The 22,575-nt window shown below is 39.7% G+C and overlaps 1 protein-coding gene across 2 annotated transcripts in view; it reads right to left on the bottom strand.

The window, feature by feature from the left end:
* Positions 1 to 1,357: 1,357 nt before the first annotated feature.
* Positions 1,358 to 22,575, bottom strand: part of LOC128684264 (uncharacterized) — a 69,466-nt gene continuing 48,248 nt past the window's right edge. For both annotated transcript variants that reach the window (XM_070080858.1, XM_070080857.1), the window contains 3 exons: positions 22,098 to 22,294; positions 8,740 to 8,904; positions 1,358 to 5,050 (listed from right to left, as the gene is read on the bottom strand). In XM_070080858.1, the coding sequence (XP_069936959.1) occupies positions 3,923 to 5,050; positions 8,740 to 8,904; positions 22,098 to 22,294 (1,490 nt within the window). In that variant the 3' untranslated portion in view covers positions 1,358 to 3,922. The remainder of the gene's footprint in view (positions 5,051 to 8,739; positions 8,905 to 22,097; positions 22,295 to 22,575) is intronic.

The raw sequence follows: 22,575 nt of genomic DNA on the forward strand, positions 1-22,575 counted from the left end.
AAGTGCAAAAGAATTCTTCCTCCATAAGCCATGTGTGTCGTAAGAGGCAACTAAAATGTCGGGGCCAAGGGGCTAGTAACACCTTCTCTTGTATAAATTACGTACTAAGTTTAAAAAGAGAAACTTGTGTTTTTCTTTTTGGGCCACCCCGCCTCGGTGGGATACGGCCGGTGTGTTGAAAGAAAGAAAGAAAGAAATATATATATATATATATATATATGTGAATAGAAGTGTATAAGATCGTCCTTGTTGGTAGGTTTTCTATACACTTTGAAGAGAAGTTTGTCACTGTCGGGAGATCTGCACAGTAGAACGTCGAGGAAAGGAAGTTTGCCAGGTGAGACAGGCAGAGATCTTGCAGTCCGCCTGAATGAGCATCGAAATGCCTCTAACAGAGACGATGTAAGGTACGCCTGTGTCCTCTACAGAGACTCCACGGGGCATTTGATGAACTGGAACGAGGCACAACTCGTTCTCACCGAACCAGACCTCAGACGCCGACGGTGCCTAGAAGCCTCACTAATCGCCGTCACCGACACTATAGAACGCAACACTGGAAACTACAAAATTTCAAAAACATTGGCATACATGATACTTAAGCAGCACCAACCCAACAACACAGGAGTCACATGATTTCATCGTCTACCCGTCCTCATCATAGGTAGAGGTTGTTTTGATAAGGACCTGCCTCGCATGGGCCAGTAGGCCTTCTACAGTGTTCCTCCATTCTAATGTTCTTATGACATTCCTCAGGTCACGTGCGTCACATCTCACTCTCCGCCTATATATATAATGTCTTTCTACCTCTGTATGTTAGAACTGATCAAGGTCCCAGGACCGAAACGTTTTCTAATAAATATGTTATAGTGTTTGCTTACGTGTCTTTCTAAACCAACTTGTCGGTATTTATTACCAAGGTTTATACCATATATATTTTTTTTTTTTTTCAACAAGTCGGCCGTCTCCCACCGAGGCAGGGTGACCCAAAAAAAGAAAGAAAATCCCCAAAAAGAAAATACTTTCATCATCATTCAACACTTTCACCACACTCACACATTATCACTACTTTTGCAGAGGTGCTCAGAATACAACAGTTTAGAAGCATATACATATAAAGATACACAACATATCCCTCCAAACTGCCAATATCCCAAACCCCTCCTTTAAAGTGCAGGCATTGTTCTTCCCATTTCCAGGACTCAAGTCCGACTATATGAAAATAACCGGTTTCCCTGAATCCCTTCACTAAATATTACCCTGCTCACACTCCAACAGATCATCAGGTCCCAAGTATCATTTGTCTCCATTCACTCCTATCTAACATGCTCAGGCATGCTTGCTGGAAGTCCAAGCCCCTTGCCCACAAAACCTCCTTTACCCCCTCTTTCCAACCCTTTTGAGGATGACCCCTACCCCTCCTTCCTTCCCCTATAGATTTATATGCTTTCCATGTCATTCTACTTTGATCCATTCTCTCTAAATGACCAAACCACCTCAACAACCCCTCTTTTGCCCTCTGACTAATGCTTTTATTAACTCCACACCTTCTCCTAATTTCCACACTCCGAATTTTCTGCATAATATTTACACCACACATTGCCCTTAAACAGGACATCTCCACTGCCTCCAACCATCTCCTCGCTGCTGCATTTACCACCCAAGCTTCACATCCATATAAGAGTGTTGGTACTACTAAACTTTCATACATTCCCTTCTTTGCCTCCATAGATAACGTTTTTTGACTCCACATATACCTCAATGCACCACTCACCTTTTTTCCCTCATCAATTCATGTACAAGCATATATATACACACCCCTCTGGGTTTTCTTCTATTTTCTTTCTTGTTCTTGTTCTTGTCTATTTCCTCTTATCTCCATGGGGAAGTGGAACAGAATTCTTCCTCCATAAGCCATGCGTGTTATAAGAGGCAACTAAAATGCCGGGAGCAAGGGGCTAGTAACCCCTTCTCCTGCATAAATTACTAAATTTAAAAAGAGAAACTTTTGTTTTTCTTTTTGGGCCACCCTGCCTTAATGGGATATGGCTGGTTTGTTGAAAAAAAAAAATATATATATACAGTGGACCCCCGACTTTCGATATTAATTCATTCCAGAAGTCTGTTTGGGTGCCGTTACCGAACGAATTTGTTCCCATAAGGAATATTGTAAATTAGATTAGTCTGTTTCAGACCCCCAAAAATACATGTACAAAAGCACTTACAAAAATACACTTACAGAATTATTCGAGTTGGGAGCTGATCGTAAGGCGGGGGTCCACTGTATATATTTTTTTTTTTCAACAAGTCGGCCATCTCCCACCTAGGCAGGGTGACACAAAAAGAAAGAAAATCCCCAAAAAGAAAATACTTTCATCATCATTCAACACTTTCACCTCACTCACACATAATCACTGTTTTTGCAGGTACGTCTTGCTACTTCTACTTACACTTAGGTCACACTACACATACATGTACAAGCATATATATACACACCCCTCTGGGTTTTCTTCTATTTTCTTTCTAGTTCTTGTTCTTGTTTATTTCCTCTTATCTCTATAGGGAAGTGGAACAGAATTCTTCCTCCGTAAGCGATGTGTGTTGTAAGACACGGCTAAAATGCCAGGAGCAAGGGCCAAATAACCCCTTCTCCTGTATAAATTACTAAATTTAAAGAGAAACTTTCATTTTTCTTTTTGGGCCACCCTGCCTTGGTTTGGATACGGCCGGTTTGTTGAAAAAAAAAAAAATACATATTTATATATTCTCCATGGGGAAGTGGAAAAGAATTCTTCCTCCATAAGCCATGTGTGTCATAAGATGCAACTAAAATGCCGGGAGCAAGGGGCCAGTAACCCCTTCTCGTGTATAAATTACTAAATTTAAAAAGAAAAACCTCTGTTTTTCTTTTTAGGTCACCCTGCCTTGGTGGGATACAGCTGGTTCACTGAAAAAAAAAAAATATACGTGTGTGCGTGTGCACGAGGTATGCGTGTATGTGCATACATTTTTTTTTTAACAAGTTGGCCGTCTCCCACCGAAGCAGGGTGACCCAAAAAGAAAGAAAATCCCCAAAAAGAAAATAATTTCATCATCATTCAACACTTTCACCTCTCTCACACATAATCACTGTTTTTGCAGAGGTGCTCAGAATACAACAGTTTAGAAGCATATACGTATAAAGATACACATACATACATACATACATAAGTAAAATGGCTGACTTACCACAGTGAAAACCATTTCAAGCAATAACCAATATGTGCATATTATAATGTTAAAAATATAGGTGCTTGATAATTGTACAGACACACAAACATAAATGATTTGAAATCACTAATGAAGTGTGCTTTTTTAAATCTGGTGAAACAACTAATTTAAAATTATTTTTAGCAAGGCAGAACCAGCATTATTATGCCATATGACATGACACCATTCAGCTAGAACAAGCAATGTATGAATTAACTGTTACCATCAAGAGGTATCACCTGAGCTCCAGCTTCATGTATCAAGTGAACAGGATCCCAAGACTGGAACATTTCCATAAGGAAATGTCCTAAGTGTGTTCATGTGTCTTTAACCACAAAAGTGTCATTCTATAATGTTATTTTTGTAAGTAAATTAAGTTTGTGATAGTCTATAATGCTAGAAGGTATCAAACCATGGAATGGGTCGGGTCTGAACCTATGGCGAGCGAGTCGTAAAACTAGCCTGGAGTTTTACCACTCACCATGGGTTCAAACTCCACCTGTTCCGTGGTTTGTTTACAATTGTGTATGTACAGTTACGTAAGCCTAAAAGCTATGTAACTGCCCACCTTGGAGATGTCATCACAGAAATCTTCCAAACAGAGTTGAAGGGTTAAACATCACTATGATAATCCAGTAAATGTAATTAGTTAGGTAATTACATCATATACCTTATACTACTTCCACTCTATATTAGGAACAAGTTGCTCTGCGGTAGTTGGAGAAGGAGTAAGGCAAGTCTCTGCTTTCTTATCCTCAGGGATAACCTCTCTAGGAACTTCAGCATCACAAAAGTCTCTCTTATTTTCTTCTTTAACAAGTGTGTCCTGCAAATTACTAACATTTTCATCAGTACTTTCTTTACATGGTTCCTGCATATTAAAAGGTGAATCTACCTTGTCAATTACCTCTGTAACATTCTCCTCTCTGTTGACATTTTCTCCACTACCTTGCAGATTTGGTGAACTTTCTCTCTCTTCTACATCCTGCCGATTCACAGAAATGGTAGAATCTACCATCACATTATTATCGTCTTTGGAATCTACCATTACAGTATCTTCATTTGAGTCTACCATTACATTATCTTCACCTGAATCTATCATTGCATTATCTTCATTGGAATCTATCATTGAATTATCTTCACCCAAATCTACAATTACATTATGTACACTTGACTCTACCATTACGATATCATTTGAATCTACTTTTGCAGCATTTTTGGTTAAATCTATTATATTATCTACACTGGAATCTACCATTACATTATCTTTGGTTAAATCTGTCATTACATTATCTACCTTTGAATCTACTTGTACATTATCTACACCCAAGTCTACCTTTACAATATCTACACTTGAATCTACCTTTACATTATCAACACCTGAATATAACATTACATTACTTTCACCTAAATCTACCATAACATTATCCATGCCTGAATCTACATTTACATTATCTAAGCTTGAGTCAACACTCCCAAAATCAATGGCAAGCACTTGTCTCTGGTCATTATTTACTGCATCTATACTGTATACATGCTCAAACGGTATTGATTCTTTTCCATTCATGTCATCTAAAATATTATCTTTAGGCAGCTGATCAATGCAGTAATCTTTATCTATACCTTCTCCTATCTCATAGTCTTCACATCCTTTTTCACATACATCTTCTACCGTTGCAAAAGTTTGTGTCTTGACAAACTGCCCAATCTCATCAGTTGGAGAATTAGGATCCCTGCCGATATCTACATCTCTTCGTAAAATCTCCGTCACTGGCTTCACTTGGTGCTTGCCACCATCATCATCCTGTGGAAATATATAGCATGGATGTACTGATAATGACTGTAGTAGTAATACTATGGAGGATATTACCTACTTCACAATATACAGGGTGGATAAAATCTGTATGATACAAAAACATCCATTGTGCGATTGTTTTCCATAGGAATATGTAATTTGAGTTAGAAACACTATGTTCGTAAGTTGAAACATTAGGAACATAACTTATTTGTAAGTTGGAATGCCTGGAAAATAACTTGTTTTTAACCCTTAACCCTTTGACTGTTTTCGACGTATAAATACGTCTTACGAGCCAATGTTTCTGACGTATATATACTCAATAATTCTAGCGGCTTCAAATCAAGCAGGAGAAAGCTGGTAGGCCCACATGTGAGAGAATGGGTCTGTGTGGTCAGTGTGCACCACATAAAAAAAAATCCTGCAGCACACATTGCGTAATGAGAAAAAAAAAACTCTGATCGTTTTTTTGGAATAAAACGCCGACTTTGAGGTGTATTTTCATATAGTATTTATCGTTGTATTCGCATTTTCATGGTCTTAGGTGATAAAATGGAAAGCATATTACAGAAATAGAGATGATCTTCATTACTTTGATGATGAAAACGACCTTGAAACTGAGCTCAAAGTAGCGGAAATGTTCAATTTTTACCAATGTTCAGGAGTAAATAAATCACACCACACGTCCAATACACGTCAACTGGGGAGTCTAATATTCTTTCACTAGTGCACTGATATTATTTATACCATTTTTACAATAATGCAGTAGTCTGCATAACAGTAAATTTTGTATTTTTTTGTATGAATAAAAAATCAAAATAGAAAGAAATAATAATATAAGAGGGGCCTAGAGATGTGACTAATGAACAGAGCATATGTTATTTTAGTGCCACGAATGTCTACCTTGTTTATTCTGGACCCTATTTTGAAATTGGCATCTTTTTTAGTTTGCGTGAAATTGGCCAAATTGCCAATTTCTGACCACTATATTGGGTAGTCCAAATTAGTAAATGGGAGGTTTCTTGTACTCAGCTGATAGATAAAATGGAGTTCTAAAGAAATAGCTATGAGTTTGGTCAACTGGAACAATGGAATTGGCTGAAAATAGGGCTCAAAGTCGGCAAAATCGCCGATACGCATATGTTGCCAAGACCGCTAACTTCACGGGAGCATAATTCCATGAGTTTTCGACCAAATTTCGAACTTTTGGTGTCATTACCATCGGGAAAAGATTCTCTATCATTTCATAAGAAAAAATAATTTTTTTTTTCAAAAATTGAGCGACATAGAATGACAGTTTCAGAAAGGGGCCTGAAACAGTCAAAGGGTTAAACTGTCCAAACGTAGATCTACATTCACTCGTGTGGCGCTCTGAATATTTTGAAAAATAAAAAAATAGTTTTTTCCTTTAAAATGAAGAGCACATTTTTCTACATGTTATAGGATTAAAAAAATTTTTTAGGGCCAGTACCTACTGAGATATAAGACCGTGAAGTTGGTTCTGGATGCTCACCTGATGGCAACATCGACTCCTGCCACTTGCAGAAGTGTTGCTGATATACCTTTTTTTCTCGTTTTTATTTTAATTTATATATTTTTTATGTTCTGATAATTACAATTTATAATAGTTCCTGTAATTTCATAGCCAATCTTTGTTCTGAGACTAATATTAGGTACTGAAATAGTGCTCAAATAGTCACAATCACAGTGACAGGTGAACATTTACACCTGCCTGGGTTATTTACTATTATCTAGAAATATATACAAAGTATTTATAGGTCCCAGCAATGTTTTAGATACCCTGGCATATACCTTGAAGCATGGTGTTATGAAAGGCATCCCTATACTGTTGACAGCCCAGTGGCACTTGATAAATGCCCACTGATCCAGCTAATCCTCGCTGTATTTGTTATCACTGTTACACACAAACATGTCTTGTCTCTCTGTCTATCTATCTGTCTATCTGCCTGTCTGTCTGTCTCTGCTTATCTGTCTGCCTGAAGTATACATATATGAAACTCTCCTTGAAGAATGGTGTTATGACAACTGTTATCAGCTAGTGACATTTGATAAATGGGCACTCGGGGGAACCCTGGCTTTATTTGTTTTCGCTGATACACATAAACATGTTTGTCCATCTGTCTATCTGTCTGTCTGTCTGTCTATCTATCTGTCTGTCTATATTTGCCTGGAATTTTTGGGTTATTCTAGGTAATAACTGTACTTGTGTACATGTGAGATAGAGATATAGATAGACAGAGATATAGACAGACAGAGATACAGATAGACAGAGTTATAGATAGACAGAGACATAGATAGACAGAGATATAGACAGATAGAGATATAGACAGAGACCTCCAAAGCAAGCCGACCAGCCTGCCGAATACGTAAGAATACATAAGTGTTCCTCCTTTCTTGTGTTCTTGTAAGAAAGAAGGAACATTGTAGTAGGCCTACTGGCCCATGCAAGGCAGGTCCATGTCATGCCCCCTGCCCCAGCTTAGACCAATGACCCACCTAGTCAGGTCACATCCACTGAAGGAAGGAGCATGACATCAGACCTAGTAGCACAAGCTAGTAAGGTCCAGCTCACACCCACCCACACTCACTCATGTATTTATCTAACCTAATTTTACTTTCCTCTTAAAATGGGAGTGTTAATGCGACATGGCATCAGTGAATCACTGGTGTTTGCCATGCTGTTTGCTCTAGCTGGCGCTCAACTGAACTGGTGCTCCCACAAGGTACTAAGTGCTCCCAGATTTTTTAATACTGTGCACACTAAGTGCACAGACCCAGTCTTTCATGTCTAGGCGACTCAAGCCTATTGTGCCAAATTTGAAGGAATGAAAAATAAAATGTTGATCTATGTTCGGAGCGCTATGCGTGCAAACGTAGATCTACGTTTGGACAGTTTAATGGTTAAGATGGAACACCAGAAACAACTTTTATATACGATGGAACACCAGGAATGCAACTTGTTCATCAGTTGGAATACCCTATATACTTTTCTGTATTACAATGCTTATTATAATTAAAGAATCTTTAAAAAAAAAAAAAATAATAAAAAAATTCTCACAAAATCTTTAATATTGACACATGCTTTACAGGTTAATGTCTGTGGCCCATCCATGCCAAGTGTAGCCACATCATCCTCACTATCACTACCTAAAACGGGTGTAGGGCCACGGGATGTACTCCGGGATGTACTCCGGGATGTACTTCGTCCCCTGGACACAGCATAGGGTACACTACCCGAGCGCATGCGGCGGCGAACATACCGACGCTTCACTGGTGAATATGTTTCCTCACTATCACTACTCGAATGATCGTCGAGCGCAATAAAATCACAATCCACGTCAGAATCATCGTCATTACTGAAGTCAGAGGCCAGGCCACGGGAAAATATTAGTTTTCTCTTGTTTAGGAACACCCGACCGTGAGTCACGAGTGCCCACACCAGAGGTAGAGGTCGAGGATCGTGTTTTCTGCACTATTATCGATATCCTGGTCAGTCACTAACTGATCAAAGCCGTAGAATATTAACTTATAAACAGTGCACACCCATTCTCTCATATGAGGAATTTTTTTAGCTAATTCAGTCACTGTGACAACAAGTATTTTTTGCTTAATATTTATAAAATGTATAGTGAAAAATAACTTAAAAAAAAAAAAGAAAATATTACTGAGTGCATTACCTGAATTTCTTGATGATGAGTTAGACAATGAGTCGATGGAGGGAAACAAGAGGGAACCATGTTCCTTTGATGAAGGTGGTGGTTCTCGGTGGAGTCTAAAGCAGCAGCAGCAGCAGTAGATGGCATTTCTCCCTCACATGACCTAGTCCAGTTGCATATGGATTTCTGAAAATTGTGTGATCATTTAAATACTAATGTCATGGTTATCTGCTTGTTTATCAGTGTATCCAAATATTCTTATCATGCACGATATAACAATCCAAACTAGTAATGTTTGCAAGTCCAAGATTAAATATTAAAGTAATATTTATATTATTTTCCTTTTTTTTTTCTCAACATGTCGGTCATCTCCCACCGAGGCAGGGTGATCCAAAAAGAAAGAAAATCCCCAAAAAGAAAATACTTTCATTATCATTCAATACTTTCACCTCACTCATACATAATCACTGTCTTTGCATAGGTGCTCAGATACGACAGTTTAAAAGTCAACCTCCAAACTGAACATTAAAATGGTATAAAATGCCGACAGGTTGTTAGGTAAGACACATATGCAACAGTTAGGTATCTTTATTTCGAAACGTTTCGCCTACACAGTAGGCTTCTTCAGTCGAGTACGGAAAAGTTGATAGAAGCAGAAGAGACTTGAAGACGATGTAATCAGTCCATCACCCTTAAAGTTTTGAGGTGGTCAGTCCCTCAGTTTGGAGAAGAGCATTGTTCTAAAGTCTGAATCAATATGGAGTTGAAGTGACAGGATGGAGCCTTATATAGCGCCAGGAGGTGAGACGTAGGCCACTAGTAGTGTGATCATTTAAAGATACCTAACTGTTGCATATGTGTCTTACCTAACAACCTGTCGGCATTTTATACCATTTTAATGTTCAATCTGTCAGACACTGCAACACAAGGGTATCTTGGTACAGACCTACAATCAACTTCGACAACCTCTACTAGTGAGAACGGCTGGATTTGAGAGGGACCTGACCTCCCAACATCTGCGTTCTACTAGTGGCCTACGTCTCACCTCCTGGCGCTATATAAGGCTCCATCCTGTCACTTCAACTCCATATTGATTCAGACTTTAGAACAATGCTCTTCTCCAGACTGAGGGACTGACCACCTCAAAACTTTAAGGGTGATGGACTGATTACATCGTCTTCAAGTCTCTTCTGCTTCTATCAACTTTTCTGTACTCGACTGAAGAAGCCTACTGTGTAGGCGAAACGTTTCGAAATAAAGATACCTAACTGTTGCATATGTGTCTTACCTAACAACCTCCAAACTGCCAATATCCCAAACCCCTCCTTTAAAGTGCAGGCACTGTACTTCCCATTTCCAGGACTCAAGTCTGGCTAACCGGTTTCCCTGAATCCCTTCACAAAATATTACCCTGCTCACACTCCAACACCTTGTCAGGTCCCAAAAACCATTCGTCTCCAATCACTCCTATCTAACACACTCATACATGCTTGCTGGAAGTGCAAGCCCCCTCACCCAGAAAACGAGCTGTTGGAGTGTGAGCAGGGTAATATTTAGTGAAGGGATTCAGGGAAACTGGTTATTTTTATATAGCCAGACTTGAGTCCTGGGAATGGGAAGTACAATGCCTGCACTTTAAAGGAAGGGTTTGGGATATTGGCAGTTTGGAGGGATATGTTGTATATCTTTATACGTATATATGCTTCTAAACTGTTGTGTGCTAGGCACCTCTGTAAAAACAGTGATTATGTATGAGTGAGGTGAAAGTGTTGAATGATGATGAAAGTATTTTCTTTTTGGGGATTTTCTTTCTTTTTGGATCACCCTCCCTCGGTGGGAGACGGCCAAATTGTTAAAAAAAAAAAAAAAAAAAAAAAAAAAAAAAAAAAAAAAAAAAAAAAAAAAAAAATATGGCATGTGAGCATGCTTACAGAACTATCAAGTTTTGATAATTACCAGTAAATTTAGAACATTGGTTTTTATCTTTAATAGTGCTGGGTTAATACAAAAAACTTAAACTCTGAAGACACTCTATTGTAATTTTTAACACTGTCACTCACTCTAGCTGCCTTTCTAGAAAGCACACACAGTTCTTACAAAATTAGTTAAAAAAAATTTTCATATAATTTGAAAGGTCACTGGTCACAAAGAGTATTTCAGGAAGACTAAAACATTAATTGAAAACTATTTGAAAATATGTAGCTGAATAGTTGAAGTTAAACCATTCACCTCCACTCCCTTCAAACTAACATACTAACAATTGATTATTAGTGGTAAAATACAGTATGTACTGACAGTATGTTAGGTAAGTGGACACATGTGCAACTAATAAGTCATTTTTTTATGTCTAAGTTTTGCTCATCAGAAACTTTGTCAAGTCAATGCAACATTGGCCACATAAAGCTCCTGGTCACCAAAACATTTGTGATAAAATGTTTTATTAGTTGTATGAGTCCATATACTTACCATACTCCTTAGACACTCCCACACAGCCCAGATTTACATGTGCTTTATAACACCTTGTATTGCTCCATTCTTTTTATATGATCAAACCATGTACAAATTACTGTATATCTTTTTTACCACTACACCCCTGTAACCAGTTTTGGTAATTCTTTTACTCTCAAAGCTTAGCCTGGGGTCAAATTTTATATCAGATTTGTTATCTTTTCAGACCACACCCTGTCTAAACACTACATTTACTTTTGTACAAACCAATGTATAACATATGAAATAACCATGACAATCTCACACATCTTTGTTAAAGACCTGCTCTTACTGGAAACCACAGCCATTCTTTCTTTCATACTCTTCCTTCTCTCTTCCTTCATATTTACTTCTTATAATTTTCAGCAGCTATCTACATTTGTTCTAGGTAGTAGGTTGGTAGACAGCAACCACCCAGGGAGGTACTACTGTCTTGCCAAGTGATTGTAAAACGAAAGCCTGTAATTGTTTTACATGATGGTAGGATTGCTGGTGTCTTTTTTTCTGTCTCATAAACATGCAAGATTTCAGGTACGTCTTGCTACTTCTACTTACACTTAGGTCACACTACACATACATGTACAAGCATATACAGTGGCCTCTTGCCTAACGAACACATTGCATAACGTTAAATCTGCCTAGCGATACACTTTAACGCAAAATTTTTGCCTCGGCTAGCGCTAAAAAACTCACTTTACACGATTCATTTGAGAAGCGTTCACGTGCGGCCTGAGCCCACCTCAGTTGTTCCGTGGGTGCCAGTGTTTACAAGCCAGCCACCGCGGTCGCTTCCAAGCATACAATCGGAACATTTCATATTATCACAGCTTTTTAGTGATTGCACCTGCAAAATAAGTCACCATGGACCCCAAGAAAGCTTCTAGTGCCAACCCTACAGCAAAAAGAGTGAGAATTACTATGGATATGAAGAAAGAGATCATTGCTAAGTATGAAAGTGGAGTGCCTGTCTCCGAGCTGGCCAGGTTGTACACAAAACCCCAATCAACCATCACTACTATTGTGGCCAAGAAAACGGCAATCAAGGAAGCTGTTCTTGCCAAAGGTGCAACTTTGTTTTTGAAACAGAGATCGCAAGTGATAGAAGATGTTGAGAGACTGTTATTGGTGTGGATAAACGAAAAACAGATAGCAGGAGATAGCATCTCTCAAGCGATCATATGTGAAAAGGCTAGGAAGTTGTATGACGATTTAATTAGAAAAATGCCTGCAACTAGTGGTGATGTGAGTGAATTTAAGGCCAGCAAAGGTTGGTTTGAGAGATCTAAGAATCGTAGTGGCATACATAGTGTGATAAGGCATGGTGAAGCTGCCAGTTCGGACCACAAAGCAGCTGAAAAATATGTGCAGGAATTCAAGGAGTACATAGACAGTGAAGGACTGGAACCTGAACAAGTGTTTAACCCTTAAAAGGTCCAAACAGATCGACGTTCAAATTCATAGTGCTACAAAAGTAGATCTACTTTTTTTTACATATTTTCAAATATAACAAAAAAAAAAAATGTAGATAAAAGTTTTTCTTACACGTTTTCACATGTAAAACAAAAAAAGAAGATCTACATTTTTTACATACTTTCAGATGTTGAAAAAACATATATATACGTTTGGACCATTTAAGAACATAAGAAAGGAGGAACACTGCAGGAGGCCTGTTGGCCCATACTAGGCAGGTCCTTTACAATTCATCCCACTAACAAAACATTTGCCCAACCCAATTTTCAATGCCACCCAAGAAATAAGCTCTGATGTGAAAGTCCCACTCAAATCCAACCCCTCCCACTCATGTACTTATCCAACCTAAATTTGAAACTACCCAAAGTCCCAGCCTCAATAACCCAACTAGGTAGACTGTTCCACTCATCAACTACCCTATTTCCAAACCAATACTTTCCTATGTCCTTTCTAAATCTAAACTTATCTAATTTAAATCCATTACTGCGGGTTCTCTCTTGGAGAGACATCCTCAAGACCTTATTAATATCCCCTTTATTAATACCTATCTTCCACTTATACACTTCGATCAGGTCTCCCCTCATTCTTCATCTAACAAGTGAATGTAACTTAAGTTAAGGGTTAACTGTGACGAAACAGGCCTGTTTTGGAAGAAAATGCCAAACAGGACCTACGTTACTGAGGAGGAAAAGGCACTCCCAGGACATAAGCCTATGAAAGACAGGCTTACTCTGTTGATGTGTGCTAATGCTAGTGGTGATGGCAAAGTGAAGCCTTTATTGGTGTATCACTCTGAAACTCGCAGAGTGTTCAGGAAAAACAATGTCCTCAAGGCTAATTTGTGTGTGCTGTGGAGGGCAAACAGTAAGGCATGGGTCACTAGGGACTTTTTCTATGACTGGTTACACCATGCATTTGCCCCACTCTGAAAAATTACCTAATTGAAAAGAAATTAGACCTTAAGCGCCTCCTGGTATTAGACAATGCTCCTGGTCATCCTTCAGACGTGGCAGAGCGACTTTCCGCAGAAATGAGCTTCATTAAGGTCAAGTTTTTGCCTCCTAATACCACTCCTCTCCTGCAGCCCATAGACCAGCAGGTCATTTCCAACTTCAAGAAACTGTACACAAAAGCTCTGTTTGAAAGGTGCTTTGTAGTGACCTCAGAAACTCGACTGACTCTAAGAGAGTTTTGGAGAGATCACTTTAGCATCCTCAATTGTGTAAACATTATAGGTAAGGCTTGGGAGGAAGTGACTAAGAGGACCTTGAACTCTGCTTGGAAGAAACTGTAGCCAGAATGTATAGACAAAAGGGATTTTGAAGGGTTTGAGGCTAACCCTGGGAATCCTATGCCAGTTGAGGAATCCATTGTGGCATTGGGGAAGTCCTTGGGGTTGGAGGTTAGTGGAGAGGATGACAATGACGAACTAACCACTGATGAGCTGCTAGATCATCTTCAACAGCAAGAGGCCAGACCTGAGGAAACTGCTCCGGAGGAGAGGATAGAGAAACTGAGGAAGTTGCCTACTTCAAAGATTAAGGAAATGTGTGCAATGTGGCTTAAAGTGCAAACCTTTTTTGATGAAAATCACCCTCACACAGCTATTGCAAGCCGTGTTGGTAACCTGTACACTGACAATGTTGTGAAACACTTTAGGAATGTCATAAAGGAACGGGAGGTACAGGCCTCTATGGACAGATATGTTGTGTGACAGAGGTCCAGTGACTCTCAAGCTAGTCCTAGTGGCATTAAAAGAAGAAGGGAAGTAACCCCGGAAAAGGACTTGACACCTCAGGTCCTAATGGAAGGGGATTCCCCTTCTAAACATTAACACCATCCACAGTCTCCCCTCCTCCCATCCCATCAATCATCACCAGATCTTCAATCAAGGTAAGTGTCATGTAACTATGCATGTCTTCTTCAGTTTGTGTGTATTAAAATTAATATTTCATGTGGTAAAAATTGTTTTTTGTTCATACTTTGGGGTGTCAGGAACGGATTAATTTTATTTCCATTATTTCTTATGAGGAAAATTAATTCACCTAACGATAATTTCGCCTAACGTTGAGCTCTCAGGAACGGATTAATAGCGTTAGGCGAGGGTCCACTGTATATACACACCCCTCTGGGTTTTCTGCTATATTCTTTCTAGTTCTTGTTCTTGTTTATTTCCTCTTATCTCCATGAGGAAGTGGAGCAGAATTCTCCTCCGTAAGTCATGCGTGTTGTAAGGAGCGACTAAAATGCCGGGAGCAAGGGGCTAGTAACCCCTTCTGTATAAATTACTAAATTTGAAAAGAGAAACTTTTGTTTTTCTTTTTGGGCCACCCTGCCTCGGTGGGATACGGCCGGTTTGTTGAAAGAAGAAGAAAGATCTACATTTTTAACACTTATATAACCCCTACAAGCTTAATGCTTCCCCATGAATATAATGAGAATATTGTAACACTTGCCACATTGCTCCCCGATACATTTTGTTCTGTGCCTTTTCCAGAAGCCATAGAAATGTCTTGTTTGAGATGTGAAAATTATGCCATTTCCTTCCATGGCCTTCAGCCAACAAATAATATTAAAAAAAAAAAAATATTAGAATACAGCGTGGTTACAAGAAAAGTTACAAGACAAAGGTAAAAGTATTGTTGAGATAATCTGACAGAGTAGAAAAAACATAAGTTGATTAAGTAGGTACTGCATGTACATAAGGAGTGGATGGAAGGATGTGCAAGGGAGCCTTTGATAAAGGTTGAAGGAGGGATAAAAAACAATGAGAGGTAGTGGTCTGAACATCTAGCAAGTGTATACGTTAGATTAGTAGCGGACTGTTAGGTACCATCAATGAGCACAGATGCAACTAATTTTTTTTATTATTTATTATCACACTGGCCGATTCCCACCAAGGCAGGGTGGCCCGAAAAAGAAAAACTTTCACCATCATTCACTCCATCACTGTCTTGCCAGAAGGGTGCTTTACACTACAGTTTTTAAACTGCAACATTAACACCCCTCCTTCAGAGTGCAGGCACTGCACTTCCCATCTCCAGGACTCAAGTCCGGCCTGTCGGTTTCCCTGAACCCCTTCATAAATGTTACTTTGCTCACACTCCAACAGCACGTCAAGTATTAAAAACCATTTGTCTCAATTCACTCCTATCAAACACGCTCACGCATGCCTGCTGGAAGTCCAAGCCCCTCGCACACAAAACCTCCTTTACCCCCCTCTCTCCAACCTTTCCTAGGCTGACCCCTACCCCGCCTTCCTTCCACTACAGACTGATACACTCTTGAAGTCATTCTGTTTCGCTCCATTCTCTCTACATGTCCGAACCACCTCAACAACCCTTCCTCAGTCCTCTGGACAACAGTTTTGGTAATCCCGCACCTCCTCCTAACTTCCAAACTACGAATTCTCTGCATTATATTCACACCACACATTGCCCTCAGACATGACATCTCCACTGCCTCCAGCCTTCTCCTCGCTGCAACATTCATCACCCATGCTTCACACCCATATAAGAGCGTTGGTAAAACTATACTCTCATACATTCCCCTCTTTGCCTCCAAGGACAAAGTTCTTTGTCTCCACAGACTCCTAAGTGCACCACTCACTCTTTTCCCCTCATCAATTCTATGATTCACCTCATCTTTCATAGACCCATCCGCTGACACGTCCACTCCCAAATATCTGAATACATTCACCCCCTCCATACTCTCTCCCTCCAATCTGATATTCAATCTTTCATCACCTAATCTTTTTGTTATCCTCATAACCTTACTCTTTCCTGTATTCACCTTTAATTTTCTTCTTTTGCACACCCTACCAAATTCATCCACCAATCTCTGCAACTTCTCTTCAGAATCTCCCAAAAGTACAGTGTCATCAGCAAAGAGCAGCTGTGACAACTCCCACCTTGTGTGTGATTCTTTATCTTTTAACTCCACGCCTCTTGCCAAGACCCTCGCATTTACTTCTCTTACAACCCCATCTATAAATATATTGAACAACCACGGTGACATCACACATCCTTGTCTAAGGCCTACTTTTACTGGGAAATAATTTCCCTCTTTCCTACATACTCTAACTTGAGCCTCACTATCCTCGTAAAAACTCTTCACTGCTTTCAGTAACCTACCTCCTACATCATACACTTGCAACATCTGCCACATTGCCCCCCTATCCACCCTGTCATACGCCTTTTCCAAATCCATAAATGCCACAAAGACCTCTTTTGCCTTATCTAAATACTGTTCACTTATATGTTTCACTGTAAACACCTGGTCCACACACCCCCTACCTTTCCTAAAGCCTCCTTGTTCATCTGCTATCCTATTCTCCGTCTTACTCTTAATTCTTTCAATAATAACTCTAGTAGGTAGTAGGTTGGTAGACAGCAACCACCCAGGGAAGTACTACCGTCCTGCCAGATGACTGTGAAACAGAAACCTGTAACTGTTTTGCATGATGGTAGGATTGCTGGTTTCTTTTTCTGTCTCATAAACATGCTAGATAACAGGGATATCTTGCTACTCCTACTTACACTTTGGTCACACTTCACAGACACGCACATGCATATATATATATATACATACATCTAAATAGCTCTTGTTCTTCTTTATTTCTTCTATTGTCCATGGGGAAGTGGAAAAGAATCTTTCCTCCGTAAGCAATGCGTGTCGTATGAGGCGACTAAAATGCCGGGAGCAATGGGCTAGTAACCCCTTCTCCTGTAGACATTTACTAAAAAAGAGAAGAAGAAAAACTTTATAAAACTGGGATGCTTAAATGTGCGTGGATGTAGTGCGGATGACAAGAAACAGATGATTGCTGATGTTATGAATGAAAAGAAGTTGGATGTCCTGGCCCTAAGCAAAACAAAGCTGAAGGGGGTAGGGGATGCTTCAGTGGGGGGAAATAAATGGGATTAAATCTGGAGTATCTGAGAGAGTTAGAGCAAAGGAAGGGGTAGCAGTAATTTTAAATGATCAGTTATGGAAGGAGAAAAGAGAATATGAATGTGTAAATTCAAGAATTATGTGGATTAAAGTAAAGGTTGGATGCGAAAAGTGGGTCATAATAAGCGTGTATGCACCTGGAGAAGAGAGGAATGCAGAGGAGAGAGAGAGATTTTGGGAGATGTTAAGTGAATGTATAGGAGCCTTTGAACCAAGTGAGAGAGTAATTGTGGTAGGGGACCTGAATGCTAAAGTAGGAGAAACTTTTAGAGAGGGTGTGGTAGGTAAGTTTGGGGTGCCAGGTGTAAATGATAATGGGAGCCCTTTGATTGAACTTTGTATAGAAAGGGGTTTAGTTATAGGTAATACATATTTTAAGAAAAAGAGGATAAATAAGTATACAAGATATGATGTAGGGCGAAATGACAGTAGTTTGTTGGATTATGTATTGGTAGATAAAAGACTGTTGAGTAGACTTCAGGATGTACATGTTTATAGAGGGGCCACAGATATATCAGATCACTTTCTAGTTGTAGCTACACTGAGAGTAAAAGGTAGATGGGATACAAGGAGAATAGAAGCATCAGGGAAGAGAGAGGTGAAGGTTTATAAACTAAAAGAGGAGGCAGTTAGGGTAAGATATAAACAGCTATTGGAGGATAGATGGGCTAATGAGAGCATAGGCAAAGGGGTCGAAGAGGTATGGGGTAGGTTTAAAAATGTAGTGTTAGAGTGTTCAGCATAAGTTTGTGGTTACAGGAAAGTGGGTGCAGGAGGGAAGAGGAGCGATTGGTGGAATGATGATGTAAAGAGAGTAGTAAGGGAGAAAAAGTTAGCATATGAGAAGTTTTTACAAAGTAGAAGTGATGCAAGGAGGGAAGAGTATATGGAGAAAAAGAGAGAGGTTAAGAGAGTGGTGAAGCAATGTAAAAAGAGAGCAAATGAGAGAGTGGGTGAGATGTTATCAACAAATTTTGTTGAAAATAAGAAAAAGTTTTGGAGTGAGATTAACAAGTTAAGAAAGCCTAGAGAACAAATGGATTTGTCAGTTAAAAATAGGAGAGGAGAGTTATTAAATGGAGAGTTAGAGGTATTGGGAAGATGGAGGGAATATTTTGAGGAATTGTTAAATGTTGATGAAGATAGGGAAGCTGTGATTTCGTGTATAGGACAAGGAGGAATAACATCTTGTAGGAGTGAGGAAGAGCCAGTTGTGAGTGTGGGGGAAGTTCGTGAGGCAGTAGGTAAAATGAAAGGGGGTAAGGCAGCCGGGATTGATGGGATAAAGATAGAAATGTTAAAAGCAGGTGGGGATATAGTTTTGGAGTGGTTGGTGCAATTATTTAATAAATGTATGGAAGAGGGTAAGGTACCTAGGGATTGGCAGAGAGCATGCATAGTTCCTTTGTATAAAGGCAAAGGGGATAAAAGAGAGTGCAAAAATTATAGGGGGATAAGTCTGCTGAGTATACCTGGTAAAGTGTATGGTAGAGTTATTATTGAAAGAATTAAGAGTAAGATGGAGAATAGGATAGCAGATGAACAAGGAGGCTTTAGGAAAGGTAGGGGGTGTGTGGACCAGGTGTTTACAGTGAAACATATAAGTGAACAGTATTTAGATAAGGCTAAAGAGGTCTTTGTGGCATTTATGGATTTGGAAAAGGCGTATGACAGGGTGGATAGGGGGGCAATGTGGCAGATGTTGCAAGTGTATGGTGTAGGAGGTAGGTTACTGAAAGCAGTGAAGAGTTTTTACGAGGATAGTGAGGCTCAAGTTAGAGTATGTAGGAAAGAGGGAAATTATTTCCCAGTAAAAGTAGGCCTTAGACAAGGATGTGTGATGTCACCCTGGTTGTTTAATATATTTATAGATGGGGTTGTAAGAGAAGTAAATGCGAGGGTCTTGGCAAGAGGCGTGGAGTTAAAAGATAAAGAATCACACACAAAGTGGGAGTTGTCACAGCTGCTCTTTGCTGATGACACTGTGCTCTTGGGAGATTCTGAAGAGAAGTTGCAGAGATTGGTGGATGAATTTGGTAGAGTGTGCAAAAGAAGAAAATTAAAGGTGAATACAGGAAAGAGTAAGGTTATGAGAATAACAAAAAGATTAGGTGATGAAAGATTGAATATCAGATTGGAGGGAGAGAGTATGGAGGAGGTGAATGTATTCAGATATTTGGGAGTGGACGTGTCAGCGGATGGGTCTATGAAAGATGAGGTGAATCATAGAATTGATGAGGGGAAAAGAGTGAGTGGTGCACTTAGGAGTCTGTGGAGACAAAGAACTTTGTCCTTGGAGGCAAAGAGGGGAATGTATGAGAGTATAGTTTTACCAACGCTCTTATATGGGTGTGAAGCATGGGTGATGAATGTTGCAGCGAGGAGAAGGCTGGAGGCAGTGGAGATGTCATGTCTGAGGGCAATGTGTGGTGTGAATATAATGCAGAGAATTCGTAGTTTGGAAGTTAGGAGGAGGTGCGGGATTACCAAAACTGTTGTCCAGAGGGCTGAGGAAGGGTTGTTGAGGTGGTTCGGACATGTAGAGAGAATGGAGCGAAACAGAATGACTTCAAGAGTGTATCAGTCTGTAGTGGAAGGAAGGCGGGGTAGGGGTCGGCCTAGGAAAGGTTGGAGAGAGGGGGTAAAGGAGGTTTTGTGTGCGAGGGGCTTGGACTTCCAGCAGGCATGTGTGAGCGTGTTTGATAGGAGTGAATGGAGACAAATGGTTTGTAATACTTGACGTGCTGTTGGAGTGTGAGCAAAGTAACATTTATGAAGGGGTTCAGGGAAACCGGCAGGCCGGACTTGAGTCCTGGAGATGGGAAGTACAGTGCCTGCACTCTGAAGGAGGGGTGTTAATGTTGCAGTTTAAAAACTGTAGTGTAAAGCACCCTTCTGGCAAGACAGTGATGGAGTGAATGATGGTGAAAGTTTTTCTTTTTCGGGCCACCCTGCCTTGGTGGGAATCGGCCAGTGTGATAATAAAATAAATAAATAAAATAACTCTACCATACACTTTACCAAGTATACTCAGCAGACTTATCCCCCTATAATTTTTGCACTCTCTTTTATCCCCTTTGCCTTTATACAAAGGAACTATGCATGCAACTAATGTGATATTTTATTGTGGCAACATTTTGCTCTCCAGAACTTTTGTCAAGCCATTACTTGCATTTGTGTCCATTTACCTAACATTTTGTTGGTAATACTACCACTACTACCAGTAGTGGATTATTATCATGAGGAAGTGCTTGCCCCACTGGGAATCATGCTATGACTCAGGAATGAAGAGTAATCATGTTATACCCAAGGAAGGGGAAACAATAACAATTCCTTGGATCAAGAGTCCTTCATCAGCATCAAGGCATCCCCTCCCTTCCCCTTCCCTGAAGGAATCATAATAAGTGGAAGTGAGTTGCCCATGGAATTTGATGTGCTGTTAGAGTGCAAGCAAGGTAATGTTTATGAAGGGATTCAGGAAAAAACAACAAGATAAATGGAAAGTACAATGCCTGCAATTTCAAAGTAAATTTGTGATGTTGCAGTTTGGTGGGTCAGCAATTGACCACGATTTCTATGCCATTAGGAGGAGGTACGGGATTACCAAAACTATTATTCAGAGGGCTGAGGAGGGGTTGTTGAGGTGGTTTGGACATGTAGAGAGAGTGGAACAAAATAGAATGACTTTGAGGGTGTATCAATCTGTAATGGAGGGAAGGTAGGGTAGGTGTCGGCCTAGCAAAGGTTGAAGGGAGGGGGTAAAGAAGGTTTTGTGTGCGAGGGGCTTGGACTTCCAGCAATCATGCGTGAGCATATCTGATAAGAGTGAATGGAGACAAATTGCTTATAAAACTTGACATGCTGTTAGAGTGTGAGCAAATTAACATTTATTAAGGAATTCAGGGAAACCGGCAGGCTAGACTCGAGTCTTAGAGATGGGAAGTACAGTGTCTGCACACTGAAGGAGGGGTGTTAATGTTGCAGTTTTATAACTGTAGTGTAAGCACACCTCTAGCAAGACAGTGGCGGAGTGAATGATGATGAAAGTTTTTCTTTTTTGGGCCACCCTGCCTTGGTGGGAATCAGCCGATGTGTTAATAAAAAAAAATAATAATTCTATGCCATTCTAGAGAAGCAGCCAGAGAATGAGTGAAAGTGAATAGGTTTCCTTCTGTAGGTCACTCTACCTTGGATGAAAATGACCAATGACTTACATGGTTACTTTGAATTTCATTGGCTACAATTTCCAATTCTCCATTTGTATTTGTTTAATGTGGTGTCTTAAGAAATAGAAGATAAATATGGCTCAAAAATTATATAATAATTATTAGTCTTTTAACATGCTGGCCATCTCCCACTAAGGCAGGGTGACCCCCCCCCAAAAAAAAAAAAAAAAAAAAAACTTTCTCCATTATTAGGATATCTATATATAAAAAGGTTAGAGGCCATTACAATGAAACAGGTCTTACATCCTTGCCAGTATAACTGCCATGTCCCTGACCTCGTCCACGGCCCCGTCCTCTGGGATTTCTATTTCCACGATTCCAGCCCCTCTGATGTGTCTTATCCCCACCATGACCAGTGTTCTCTTCATACTTCTGCTCATTGTGGCCTACATATGATGGAGATTTTCCCTTGCGACCTGACCCAACTCGCACAAATTTTCCTAAAAATTCAAAAACACATTAAATGCAACCTGGCATGGAATAAATGCATCTTAACGTTATTGTTGGGGAATTTTTCTTGACTTCATGGTGTTTATACTTTTAAAAGCACCTTTTACATTCAACTATTTCAGAGATTATGACAGAAAAAATTTCCTTTTATAGCAACACCAAACCAATCTTATGTTCATACTATCTGAAACAGATGGAAATGAAAATAGTTCTGAAAAATGTAAACACAAGCCATGATGCAATAGTAATATAGAAATAATCACATTAGCAG

The sequence above is a fragment of the Cherax quadricarinatus genome, unplaced genomic scaffold (assembly GCF_038502225.1).
Source record: "Cherax quadricarinatus isolate ZL_2023a unplaced genomic scaffold, ASM3850222v1 Contig1116, whole genome shotgun sequence".
In the NCBI taxonomy this organism is placed as follows: domain Eukaryota; kingdom Metazoa; phylum Arthropoda; class Malacostraca; order Decapoda; family Parastacidae; genus Cherax; species Cherax quadricarinatus.